This window comes from Taurulus bubalis, assembly GCF_910589615.1.
Source record: "Taurulus bubalis genome assembly, chromosome: 1".
In the NCBI taxonomy this organism is placed as follows: Eukaryota; Metazoa; Chordata; class Actinopteri; order Perciformes; family Cottidae; genus Taurulus; species Taurulus bubalis.
The window spans coordinates 33,404,065-33,418,450 of NC_136589.1; the positions used below are offsets into that span (position 1 = coordinate 33,404,065).

Consider the following 14,386-nt stretch of genomic DNA (forward strand, 5'->3'; position numbering starts at 1 on the left):
CGGCTGTGAACAGCCCTGCTAGCTGCCTGCTTCCCAAATGATCTATCTCCAAAGCGCTATATCAGCACCCTGTGGTAATCTCAATATGGAGCATTTGGCTGTGTACCACAGTACATAAGCAGTCATAACTCTTCAAAATAATCACAGGATAAGCAACTGCATGTCTGATTATCTAAGTTCCCTTGATGCTGAATCTGGCAGGGAGATAAAGTCGCTCTTTAGAAATTGCGGCCCAGGGAACAAACATTTAATGCCTGGAAAGCAAATAATTTGGTCTGAAGTTATTCAACACAGGGAAAGACAAAATTGGGGGGGTGATGACATTGTCTAACATTTCTTACTCTATCAAATGGGAAATAAATAACATTAAGAGTAGGACTCATTTCAAACAGGACTTTTATTTGAAGGGAAATATTTTTTTCATTGAACTTTTGCTACATTTCTGTACTTTCCTACTTGCTTGAGTAAAAAAGCTCTTGTTAATCAAAAGGCACTATCACTACGTATTGCACTTCATGTTTTTGTAGGATACAAAAACAAAAAAAACAAAGAAATGTTAAATGTTAAATAAAGTAGCTGTGCCGTAGAATAGGATCAGATCCAATTGGCTGGCTCAAAAACTCCCTGCTGCCACACTCCTGGCGCTCAGGGAGAAATCTGTTCACCACACATGAATGAAACGCAGCACTGTATCCTAAAACAAACATCAGCCTGTGAAAAGGGCTGATGTTTTGCCACTTCAAATTTCAAGAGTTGCTTTTATTGGCATTTGATCTGAGAACTGATGCAGAGTAGCATAATTGTGTACACACACACATATACACCACATCTCCCACTCCAACACCCCCTTCCATTGGCCAGCGCTTTGAAGACAAGATTGCGCCTGACCCAAAACAACCTCTCGAGCACAAGTGCAAATAAAAAGAAAAATAAGATAGAAGCCCAAAATGCTCTGAAGCTGCAGCCATGTTTGATTAGCTGTGAAGGGTTAGGGACAGCGGAGACGTGGTGGAGTGTAAACGCACAAAAAATGCAGTTCACTACGCCTTTTGAACAAACACAAATATTTATATAAATTAATACGTTGGACCGAAGAGTCACATTTTGTATCTGGATCGTATCACCCACATATCATAAAAAGTCAAAAAATATAGATAGAGGGTGCGAGTCTATTGCATACCCTTCACACCCATACTGATGTCAATGCTGCTGTTTGCTCACTTTCAGATATAAAAGCTCATCAACAGCTGCAATTGCAGGCTGCGATTCTTATATTTAGCTTCGGGCCATGCACTGCAGACTGTAAACGCTCGTCACGCAGGCGTTGCTCCAGACTGCTGACATCCTCAGAAGACCAAGGTCCTTCCGTTGTCTTTAAGAGTCACCCAAAACTACTGCGTGCAATGCAATTGACATCCTCTGTTGCTAGTGACACCCTGCTAAACAAACATATCGAATGGTTTGGATGCACCGTTGGGTATGTTTCGCACTCAGCTATCTATTGCTCTTCTCCCTGTTACAGCTTGCAGACTCAGACTGAGTGATACTTAAGCTGCCACCAACCTGCATGTGACAGCATTGCTGCAAGGATTCTGGCCCGTCACATACTGGACATAGCTGTACATTCATTGACTGGCATGGGAGTATTTGCCAGGAAAAATACACATAAATCTTAGACTGACGGACTCACAATAAAGGAAAAGACATTTATAGCAGATAAAAAGATAGATAGAAAGACTAAAAGTAAAGAACAAAGACTAAAAACATATTGATAATGCACACAGAATAGCTTTTTTTTTTCTTGTGTTCGTATGGCAATTAAAATGTCTCCTTCATGGGAGAAACATGACATAATTAGTTCAAATTGATGGAGTCTCTTACTATGCTTGCAGACCAACTTCTAGGCAAACCTAGCATAGTTGAACCAAAGCCTAAACTCGCTCAAAGTGCATTTTGCCTCCAAAAAACGATTTGGAACCAATGTTTATTCTCGTAAAATAACTTTTCCTCAGCGTGCAGGAGGAAAGCACAAACCACAAAACCGTCATGGCATTTGAAGTTGCTTCCAAGCATTGCTCTGACAAAAAATCTGACAAAAAAATACAACTGGGAACCATGTCAGCAGAGGTGCCAAGAGACGCTATAGCCTGGGAGTCTGGACAGTATGTTTTCGTAAACTGTGGCCCCTGAGCTCAAGAGCATGTGCACTCCAGGACCTGTATGCCATGCCACGAATCTAAAGAGGCCAAAAGAGTTGGTGGAAGCTCTGACTTCTGCAAGTCAATCACTCGCCCTTCGTGGACACAATAGTGTAGACTCTTAATCCACAGAGATTAAACCACATGAGACCTTTGCGTCACACTTGCCTTGTTCCGGCTCAGAAGCGCTGTCTCAGCAATTTGTGAATGCACTGGGCAGCTTCTCTGAAAAAATAATTGTTTAATCTCTCCAAACAGCCTGCTTGCATGATAAGCAGCTGGGTGGCACTTGAAGCTGCAAATTGTGGAGAAAGTCAAGCGGCGCTGACCCTTTAAACCAGATAAGACTAGATGTTGTGTCTTAAACATGTACTATTGCCCATCCTGTACCATACTAATATACAGACACGTGTTTTTTGGGATGTTCCGAATGTGCAACAATGGACCGGCATGATGCCCGGAATACACTGAAAAGGTTCTCCCGAAAACATAAGTATCAGCCAGACTTAACTTACTTTAAGATGATTTCAGAAACACATCATAACCAAAAAGCATCCCCAATACCCAACATATTTAATTGTCAACCAATTAAAAAGGTCTCAACAATTAACAGGACTAATATGAGGAGAATCTATCAATATCTGCTCTGCTCAGCCTTTCACTCTGTTTTTACTTGAGTGGGCTTGTGAAAGACGCGTATGACGGACCCACGTGTGCTTTTGACAGAAGCACAGAATAGTTGACGCATTTGACATGAATTAAAAACTTATTTTTTCTTATTATTTTTTTCAGATAGAGGTAGATACTCCTGACTTGTCAACACATTTGCACATCTGATTGCTGAAATCTCTACACGTGTGTAGTGAAAGCTAAATATGTGACATATGTCTGCGGCTCCATTAACACACTGTGACGTTAGCAGTGCGCTTTAGCCCGAGTGCTCTTCACTGGGACGTGCCAAACCCACTGGCTCACCTCTGCCAGGTGTCTCCGGGACGCGGTGCGGCGGCCCGACCTGCCGCAACTGGAAAGCGGTCCTCACTTCATGACAGCTGTACGCGTCCACGTCGATCGCGTTCACCGCAAGCACGAGCGCGGACAAAATCCAAGCAGACCCGCAGGAGTTTACGCGTGGGCATAATCCTCGGGACATTGCCGCATCTCACGCCAGGTATCCTCGTGGATATCCTACTGTAGCCTGGCTGCAAACTGTGTGATAGTGTTGAAAATAGGCGGCACTCAAGTACAATGAAGCGACGATGAGCTTAAACATCTGACAATCGTTTCCGTCTGATTTTCACATTATTGGTGGAGATGAGGGTGAGCGCATCACAGCAGAGGTTTGGGGTCTTCCCTTGGGCAGAGGAGGAGTGGTGTGGGCTCAAGCCAGTCCGTCCCGCGCTCCACACTTTTGCAGTGGTCGGCTGTCTGTATGTCTGTTTCCAAAGCCTTGCGCGCACTCCCCTCCCTCTCTGTTTACTTCAGCTAAGTGCCCCCAACTAAAGCGCGCCACCCCTATAGGGACTTGCAGTGTCAGTAGCCTTATCACATCATTTGAAACTCCGACAACTAAACATTTCCCCCTTTGGTGTTATTACAACAAACACAAACTAAATGTCCCTTAACACGTTTTAACCCACAGCATCATAATGGAAAGATTTTTTGTGACTTTTTGTGGTCAAAATTAAATCATTAAAAAATTTATTAATTTCACTTTTTCTTTCTGTTTCTTGCTTTGTTTCTGTAACACAGACATATATCGTTCCAATTGTAGAATAAGGGAGATATTAAAAGTCACTGCATATTGAAAATGTTGAGAAGGCACCCAGTTGCTATGGTTCTCCCTCTTCTTTATCATAATTTAGGATACAGAGTAAATGGACAGGACAGTATATTTTATTTGGAGTATGGTTATTGTGGCGTTGCAACAATCATGTGCTTTATGTTGCTTTTGATGTATAGCAATAAGTGCTATTTGATGCATATTGCTGCCATCTACTGGCGGAAATGGCAAGTAAAATCATGATCCAGATTGATTTGCTAGTCACATTATTACACTATTTGTAAAGTGGAGAGTCAAGTTTTACAAACCGATTTTACCGTTTATGGTGTATCCCATATGAGGTCTTGGAGGGTTAAAATGAAGGTGAAAAAAGATCCACTGTCATAATGAGACGTTTTTTCAGATTTGGTATTCAATAATTTAGAATCACTGTAACCACTGTTACTAGCAAGATTCAAAACGGAGACAATAAACCTAGAGAGAGGACATTGGAGGGCATGACCCTCGTGAGAATTCACACCTGCAGATTATGAGACTACAGCAGGCATATTCCCAACTATGACTTTTACATGAATGTCATTGGCATACAATATAGTATTTTCCAACTAATAACTTTTAATGCTACCTGTTTTTTCATGCAGCATGACAGGACCACATTAGACACATCAAAGTTGTTTGCAATCATTTTGAAAATGTGTCGCCACATTTTGAATTGTAATTTCATACTGCAGTTACACATGCTATCTTAAATACATGGTATCTTAAATTCATAGTATCTTAAATACCACCCTCTCCTGGACAGACATGGTACTACATGAGCAGTCAGTTTCAAGCATATACTGTAGGTTGCAACCTGCTTTATAACAGACCTTTTTCAGAGCAGGCTGGAAGAAGCACAGGTGTATTTAATAGTATTAGTCCTGGCATTGTGCACGTTGGTTGCTGTAATTAAGTTGTGTTAAGAGTATTCCATTCTGACCTACTGGGAACTACTTGAACAAAAATAGACCCCTCCCATGATGGCACAATAAATACCTAGAGCTTTGAAAGGGAAAAGATTGACCAGAGCACTTTGCGCTTCTTCCAGTAGTTTGAAAGCAAAAGGGCTGGTCTCATAGAAATACATGAGAGGTATCATACAAACAACAAACAAGGCACCAAAGTACTTCACTTTGCACATGCAAAAAAAGTTATTTTTTACAATCTTTCGGGCTTTTTTGATCTGGATGGGGAATAGTGGCCCGAAATGTAGCCTCTGTAGAAGGGAAGGGTTTGGAAGCACCAGAAACACTGGCTCATCCTGCTTGTTTTATAGCATCATGGAGAACAGCTGAGTGAAAGGCTCGTTTACCAGGTATAAGCTATTAGAGCAAGCAAAAAACTTGGCGGTGCAGCTCATTAAATGATTCTGAGGCATTAAGGTCCACCTCCCGCTGTATCTTTCCCAGGTGATGTATAAATACTTCGGGGCTCATTCTCCACTTACCTAAAGGAGACCCTCAGCAAAAGCGATGCCACACAGCAAATTATGTATTGATCAATGTAAGTACACATTTTATTTAGGTATTGGGTCAGATGTCTGCTTTTCTTGCCTATTAGCAAAGGCAAAGATATCTGGGAGGTGCAATATAAGACAGCTGCTGCAGAAGAGAACACACTTCTGTACCGATGCATGGTCAGTCAGAAGGGGCTGTGGCTGGATAACTTGGTTTGTTATGCCTGGATAACAGGAGAAACAAAACTCCAATCATCCAATCATAGATTAGTATTGTAGGTGAGTATCAACTTTATAACAACTATTCCAACAAAAATAGGCAAACACAACTTGGAAAAGAAGATTCAGAATACTGTCAAGGCCAGAATGCCATTGGAGCTGGGGAAGAAATGCAACTGGTGTTTGAACTTTGGGAGCAAAAACAAGGAAGCCATTTTGTTCAAGGTATAAAGTGCAAGACGCACATGCTGGCGCAGCAGTTGGGCTGTGGTTGTTCGTTTGTATATTTTATTGACGTTGTACCACAACAAGGTTAGTTTGCACATGACAGACCAAGCAAGAGGAGCTAATGACATTGAAGTTTGAATGAAGCCATACTAACTAACAGTAGCCCACTATTCCATTATCCAAACTCGCTTAAGTAGGGTTGCGGGGGCGCTGGAGCCGATTCCAGCTGACGTTGGACGAAGGCAAGCTATAGGTTGCCAATGTATCGCAGGGCACATATAGAGACAGATAACCATTCACACTCACATTCACACGGGCAATTTTAGAGTCTCCAATTAACCTTGCATGTCTTTGGACTGTGGGAGAAAGCTGGAGAAACCGGAGGGAACCCACTCTGCGTGCAAACTCCACACAAAAGGACTGCACAGGATCATGGATCGAACCCGGGCCAATAATAAGACTTAATTACTTCCTTAACTTCTACTATTCATTTTCTATGGTAGTTCTTATCATTACAACTGTCATATGTTTCGCCACAAGTGTGATTTTGGTGATGCTGTTTCTCCCCTTGGATACAAGGGAAGAGACCCCGTCTTCCCCTTTGAGTGACAGACGTCCCAATTTCGGTAGCAGCAGCAGCAGCAGCACACAGAATACAGGAAACAATCTGTGCCTTATGCGGAAGTCAGCAGTGCAGCTGCCGACAGGGTCGCCTGTGCAGGTTCTGTGACCAGCCACTGAAGCAGGGCCCCAGCATGCCTCATATTTCACAGCAGCATTAGCCTTCATGCCTCATGCTTCATTTGGAAATTTACGGAAAAGGTCTTCAAGGTCGTCTTCATAAACTCATGTGTATCGGCTACTGTACATGTCGAAACTGTCTCAACAAAAATGTCCAAATTACAACACTTAACAGCATATTAGGGCTTCTGGGTTGAATTAGGGTCATATTTTATTCTTTCCACTCCTCCCAGCTAACATTAGTCATCCTTCTTTTCTGTTCATTGTGTATATCTTCAGTGGTCCTGAAAGCAAGTAGAGCTTTCTCACGGTCCACATTTTGAATTGTGATAGTGGGAGAAACAAGTGGATTTAATAACATTAACAATGGCTATTGTGCAGACCAGCATGTACAATACCGGGAACATTTGTGGAATGCAGCCAATAATGACAAGAAATACACCTTTGCTTTTCCTGCTACTGCATGTCACAATGTCCGAAAGGAAGAAAGTCATCACTGATATAAAAGAAACCTAGTTATCATCAAAGTTATTACCGTATACATAATTGCCAACAGCATTATATATTTAACGTATTTACAAACGCAATAGCAATAATCAACATGTTGTGTGTGTGTGCGTGTGCGTGTATGTGTGTGTGTGTGTGTGTATTTTATTGTTATATTTTGCAGTTAGGACCTGTGTCAGGATCCAGTTGGACTATTTCAGGGGAAATCAAAACAGTTAATTAGCAACAGTGAGGTCTTTCCTCAGAAAGATGTACAGACAGACACTAAGACCTTTTATGCAATGTAAATACCATGTGAAGATAAAACAAATGAAATGTAATGGTGCGTGTCTGAAATACAAACAATTCAAGTGTTGGTGAACTTGGTCACTAGATGGCACCAACAGCCCTTACTTTCAGAGTCCTCGCTCAGACACCCTTGATGCACTTATACGCAGGTTAAGTTTCCTGTAGCGGTACCATTAACATAGTTCAAAGTCAGGTCAATAGGAGGTGGCCAGGAGAACATGTTTTCTGTCATGCTTTACCTGTCTGAGGTGACAGGATGTTGCTCCAGTCAAAACCTGATTACAAAGCCAGACCTCATTTGTAACTAAAATAATCTCCTGTATCCCCAGTTAGCGGTTGGCAGTAGGTCATCATTCACCCCGAGCAACCTTCATTTAACCATATGAATAATCATACAATTATGAACATAATTGTGGCCCTTTCAATGCCAATCAATCTAATCCTTATAGGACTACGGAAGGATGAAGTAGCTGCTGTAGTCCTTCATTCTGTGTCCTCATGCTGGGTCTAAGTCCAGTAGTTAGTAGACAATCTGTGGAGGCTTTTGCCCATCAGTTCTGGCCCTCTAAACCGGGTATTTAAGGGGCTTACAGGGGGTTAAACCCCAAAAATTGGAGCCCTCAACCGCCTTTTTGAGAGATCACGCTTCAGTCTCACATTTTCACCTCTCTGTCATGGTGGACCAGAGGGACGTGTGGAGGGTGGTCATTAGAGAGAGAGACATGCCTCAGCTTGACATCTCAGGAGGGAGGAAGTGATGATAATTGAGTTTAGTGAAGCTTGATTAAGTAGAACATTGCCACATGCTGAGCGGCTGAATTTTAAGGAATCTATGTGTACGATTTTGGTAAAATATTTCTCCAAGCACCTTTCATTCAGAAATCCCAAAATGGGGTAGCTTATATATTGAGCAGGAAATAAATGTGTTCCAGTATGTGCATGCATACATGAAACGTGGAGTGTCAAATGTCTGCACAGCGCTGGTCAGAGCAAGAACCTCATGCTCCATTTCTCCCGGCTGGAGATGTGAGGAGTGGAAGTAAGCCGTGCTGCATCTTTAATGAAATTCTGCCATCTTCAGTGCCACTATCAGTCCTGCCAGTGCCTTTTTCATCCTCACCTGCATGGCACTCCCAGAGAGGACTGAAAATAGAAATGCCACTAAACCTCACAGACACTTTCAAGAATCTGAATGTCACCCAACATCCTCCTCAGAAGCAGATAGCATTCACAGTAGTGCCATGTTCAGGTGCCAATCCCTGGCAGCAAGAAAGCACACTTAATAAAACCCTGTGAAGCAGAGTCCTCGCTCTGTTTATGATGAGTCTATTTCCTCAGCGGCATTTAATTGATCGGTTTAATGGTTTTCATAGACTATTCATTAGCCTGTTACAGCAGGGGATCAATATGACATTATTATATGCATGATTGAACCAAGCACCAGGCATCCACTCCAGGGCACATTGGTTTGTAAACAGACATTATTTGTCCCGATGGCCCACCACATACTTGCACTGGTAAGATTATGTTACTTTGCCAATACCTTCGACTGATAAGACTAATTTGCTGAGTGCATGTTATTGACTTGTTAGTAAGGCAAGGCAAGGCAAGTTTATTTATATAGGACATTTCAACAACAATGCGATTCAAAGTGCTTCACATAAAAAGCATCAAAACATAATGCAGAGAAAACAGGATTTAAAACAGTTAAGAAAACATTAAAACAGTCAAAAAGCTAAATACAAAATAAAAATATATATACTCAGTCCAAATGTCTTAAATTGAGTGGTATCATCACACAATGTGTTTCATTAGCTTTATATGTACAATAGAAAAACAATCAATTCATTCATCCAGCTACAAATTAATTCAAATAAAATAAAACATGCTTTTAATAATGTATTCAAGCAGTTTGGATGTCTTTATCTTCGTATGCAAGTCTTTATGTGTGTGTAAGCGTGGGTGAACTGAAAAGTTAGAGGCATTGCATCGTATTTCACCCTCCATTCTCTCCCTGTGGGAGCGTCCTCCACTGTTCACAAAACAAAGTACTGTTGTGCACATAGGTGGAAAAATGTGTTTAACCCTTTCAACCCTGGGAGTTCCTCACTGTTTGTGTTCATTGAACTTGGAAGGGATCTAAATACTTCCTTTGAGATTGTACACATGGACCGTGCGCTGAGGTCAGGCCGGGCCCTTGTGTGTGTGCATGTGCATTGGTGAGTGTGCTGAGTTGGTTTGGATGGAGTGACTTGCTTTGTGCGTGACCAGTCGGCCATACCCCTCACAATAGGCAGAAAAGGGGGCTGACTACCTTTTGACAGACCATTTTATCTCAGTGAGATCATAGCAATTGTCTGTCAATGGCATGTGGCATGCTGTCATGAGAGGGGTGTTTGAACTGGGTGCAGAGAAATATGGTTTAATTTCACCCTATTTACCTTTTCCGTTCCTCTCTCAAAAACAGCTGGCTCTTTAAATAAGCATGCAATCCAGCACAGTGGTTCATTCCTAGCCCTGCTGAACCCCCAGTGCATTGTTGCTCTTTGCCCCCCCTTCTTTTTTTTAGCAACCCCTTTTATCCCCATCTCTACTCTAAACTGACCATGAAATGTTTGGTAAAAAAAAAGTGTTTTTTTCGTGCCTCAGACCTCTTATGCCAGTACCCCACCCCACACACCCACCAGAGCTAAATGTGAGGCAGAGCCAGGCATAGAGGGAGGGGGGGGAAGTATGGGGGAGAAGGGCGGGGGTTAAGAGAAATGGAGGGAAGGGTTGATGAAAACAACAGATCTCTGCTCCCTAATCCTTTTGTGTCGACGGTGTTAATCCACCCGAGCACACCCAGCCCCCCCACTCCGCCCGACCCGCTCACCCTCCCTCAACCGTGCTTCAGCACCTATATACCAGGCGCTCCCAACACATAAACAACCGGCAGCGCTACTGAAACCAATACTCGTTCCCCAGACAGTCAAGCAGAAGTACACGACAGCCGCAGTGGCCCCTCTGACAAACACGCTATTCAGGCTCAACTCTGTCCCTGCTTTCATCCTGTTCATCTTTGTGGCCACTGGGAACAAGTCTCCATTCTATTATTTTTTTCTGCAAACACTTTTTTTTTTAGATCTTCCATCAGCATGTCAGTGTGTATTGGAAATGGCAAAGCATTGTTTTCCCTTTTTTGTGTATTTTGCTTTCACGCATTTGGTCCTCTTTGTTTTGCTCTGCTTTGTTTTGGCTACTGTACATGTAATGCACTTGAGAGGCAACACGGTGTATTCACTGCAAGTGTTTTTGTGTCGTGGTCTTGTTTACGAGCTGTAAGAGCGAGGGGAGGGAGGAGCGGGGTGTCGGAGAGGGGGAGCGCAGCGGTTGCCAGGGGAAGAGGAGGTTGTGTCTAATGAGGTCACGCCCTGGCAACCCGGTGACTCCTCCCACTCAGCCCCCACCACCACTACCACCTCTACCATCTCTCCACTTGGCCCCCTCTGAGTGTACCCACCCACTGAACCCCCCCCCCCCCCCCCCCCTCTGACAGAGAGAGCGCTCTCCGTGGTGCTGAAAGCAGAAAAACACATTCAGGCTCCAGTTACAGTGCAGCTGCAAAGGGAAGGCAGGCGGAACACATGAGACAAAAACAGAAAAGAGGACCAATGAGAGAAATTAACTAGGGACGAGTGCTTGTGAAGATGAGCTAAAGGCACACAGGAAGAGAAATAGGAGTGTAGGCAAATGAAAGAGAGAAAGAGGGAGAGGGGATGACGCTCTAGGAGAAGGTGGCTACAGTAGGCAGTGGGCGTGTTCTTGTTGTTGTGATCTATAGTTGGGAAGCCCGGTGTCATCTGCTTAAGCACAGACCGACTGTACAGACCTGTGTGGACGAGCAGGGCAGAGAGAGCCGGCAGGGAATGCCATACGCACACCACTCTGCCTTACATCGGTCTCAAACTCCAGGGCACTGTGGAGCCGGATTCCTTTCACCTGTGCAAGACATCTTTGTGCATTTGGACATATCAAAGCAGGAAGAGAGACATTCTGAGAAAGAAGAATCAGAAAGACTGTGAGTGCCTGGTCTGCAGCTGCAAGAGGAGTTTGATGTGGGAGTGTTTGAGAGTGCTAGTGTGAATTTGTGTCATGCTTGCGGGTGCGGTCTGTTGCTACGCTGCATCTTCCTTCTGTCTCTAGCATGTGCAGATGTGTGGAGCGTTGAAGCTGGCACCTGGCAAGGAGTTGATCACCATCTGGACTGGAGGGGTCGCATCCCCCATTCTCTGCCCAGGGGAGGGAGCGTTGGGCCGGGCACCCAATGGCCCAGCTCCCCTCTATCACCAGCCTTATCCTGGGTCACAGTGACTCCTTCTAGCAAGTCAATCAGTTGGACCATACGATGGATGGAAGTGTATGTGGATTTAAGTGGAATAGTGCATTGGTGCTCCAACATAAGTCAGAGTTCACTAGCGTGCACTGGACTCATCAGGGGAACACAAAAGACACGTTGGTCCACAAGCCAGCAGGGACACAGCCCCATTGTAAGTATGCATCATGACACTTGCTTTTACACAAAAATGTAAACCCACGAAGATATATGCCAGCAAATGCTCCCGCTATACACATAACAATTCATGCAAAAAGGGTGGTATCTCTACTCACATCCACATCAAATTCCCAAACGCCCCAAAATGCCAAGTGTTGCACCTGTGTCTGCCTGGGTTTACAGGTTAACCTTTACTCAGTCCACTGTATAGGTGTGTGTGTGTGTGTGTGTGTGTGTGTTTGTTTGTTTGTTTGTGTGCGTGCACGAGCGCCCACGCATGTTGTCACCAGACTATTGGCTTTGCAATCTTTTTGACATTGTGTCTCTAGAATATCCATGCTGCCCTTCTCCTATGACATGGTTGCCTGGAAACAGAAACGGTGTGCCACATTCATTTACTCTAAAAGCAAAGTGCCCCTCGATGTTACAACTGTTGCAGCCCATGTCAGCTGGGGCAAAGGGAGTGAGAAGAGATGAAATGCTTAAAGTGCATGAAATGAAGCCGAAAGTGAGAATGGAGTGGAAAATAAAGCTTTGAGGAGAATAATGGGTTGCTCAGTTGACAGTCTTCAGAGAGATTAGCAAATGAATGGCATTTTACATCAATGAGTTATTGGAGGACAATCCAGTGTGAAAGGCTTGGTTGGTAAAAACAGTGTGATAAACAAACTGATTCTAGTGCAGAGTGCTGCTGCAGGCTTACAGGGATTAGGCGGGCAGGCTTAATTCAGCTCAAACACTGTTTGAACTGTGCTTTCCTATTGCTGCACCCTTAACACATCTAACCGTTGCACCTTGTTTCTCTTCAGAAACCATGATTTATTTCCTTTGTACAGCTTCAGATCTCTGGCTGTGCCTGTGCAACAGAGATAAGAGGGAGAAAAACATTTCGACACCAGGAATCTGTGCCCTAGTTTGAACTCTGCTCCAAGATGGTGATTCCATCTGTTCTGCTGGCTCTTATGAGTCCTCTACTCGTGCCTCTATAAACCTACGCTGAGGAGTATTGAGAATACACTGTAGGGAGTGGAAGATAAACCCACGGAAATAGGCACCATACTGGATTTATTGATAGACAGACACAAGTTAGAGAGCCAACTGAGGGTGGCCAGACAATGGCCAGCCTCTCAGTTGGGCCTGCAATCTCCATCTGGCAACCCCCCCCCCCGTTGCCCTTGCCTCCCTACACACAAACATACATACTGCTATCACAAGCCCCCTCCCCCTCCCCACGCACGCTCAGTGCTCCTCTCACACGTAAACAAGCATGAGTCTTAGGCTGATCTGAAAACATTGACCTACATAAAAGCTTGCAGTGTCTTCTTCCCTTGCACCGCTGGCCTCTCCAAAATCACATTCGACAGTTGCACATTGCACATACTGTGTTGCAAGCAGTTGCACAGGTTTTCAGCAAAATGCGTAATGTACATGCATGCACGCTGAATCACATCGTCACATATCGAATGAGTGGATCATGACTGCACCAATGTGGATGTTTCTTTGAAGAGGCTTTTCCTCACAGAAGCATCCACACTCTCCCTTATGACAATGATGCTGTCAGTAATAGTCTTTTTACAGAATCAAAAGGCGGCAAAGACTAATTTTAGATCTTAGACATAGGACTGATGATGTCCGCGTGTGCAAAACATGCATCACAGTCAAGTAAGAGTGGTTCGTTTAATCTGTGCGGTTGGTCCCAGGAGTAGATTTTCACATCTGAGCCCAGCACACAACTGCAACTGCAGAAGATGAAAGCCCCTTTTCAGTTTCATTCAGACACTCACTTGGTTAAAGCCAGTAATTTCAGCCAGAAAATGTGCAAACACAACTGAGAAAATGAACAGCCGTTACTGATCCACGGCCAATAAGAAGACTGGATCTGAAGATTATGGGTAACTGGAGCTGGTAGTGAGTCCTTTGGCTGTTTGCATATTTACATGCGCATGTGAGCTTGTGTGTGTGAAAATGTATGTATGTATGCACAATAAACAATCGAGAAAGCTGTTGCAACCCTCCAGGGAAAATGTTTTACTCTTGCAGGACACATGACGCAAGTCCATGAATCTTTCATAGGCAATGAACTCAACAGCAACAGTCAGGAACATTCAAAACAACGGCAACATCTCTCAATTGTGTGACATTAGTATGATGATGATGCAATCCGGCTTCATCGGTGTTCATCACACAAAGGCTGACATTGAGAAATGAAGGTTAAGAGAATGATTGCTGACATAACACCATGCTTGTTTTGCATTCAGACCATACTCATATATGATGCCCTAGTAGTCCATATTACTAGTAGTAATTTGTGTGTATATCTACTTAAGGCAACCAATTATCGCTAACATTTTCAATAAATGTCTTCATCAGAATGCTGTGAAAACACTTGAAGA

At 43.7% G+C, this 14,386-nt stretch overlaps 1 protein-coding gene across 1 annotated transcript in view; it reads right to left on the reverse strand.

The window, feature by feature from the left end:
- gpc5c (glypican 5c) overlaps positions 1–3,351 on the reverse strand; it is a gene marked incomplete at both ends in the record, with an annotated part of 87,571 nt that extends 84,220 nt beyond the window's left edge. The window contains one exon of the mRNA XM_079227444.1: positions 3,174–3,351. Within this exon, the coding sequence (XP_079083570.1) occupies positions 3,174–3,351 (178 nt within the window). The remainder of the gene's footprint in view (positions 1–3,173) is intronic.
- Between the last annotated feature and the right edge of the window lie 11,035 nt (positions 3,352–14,386).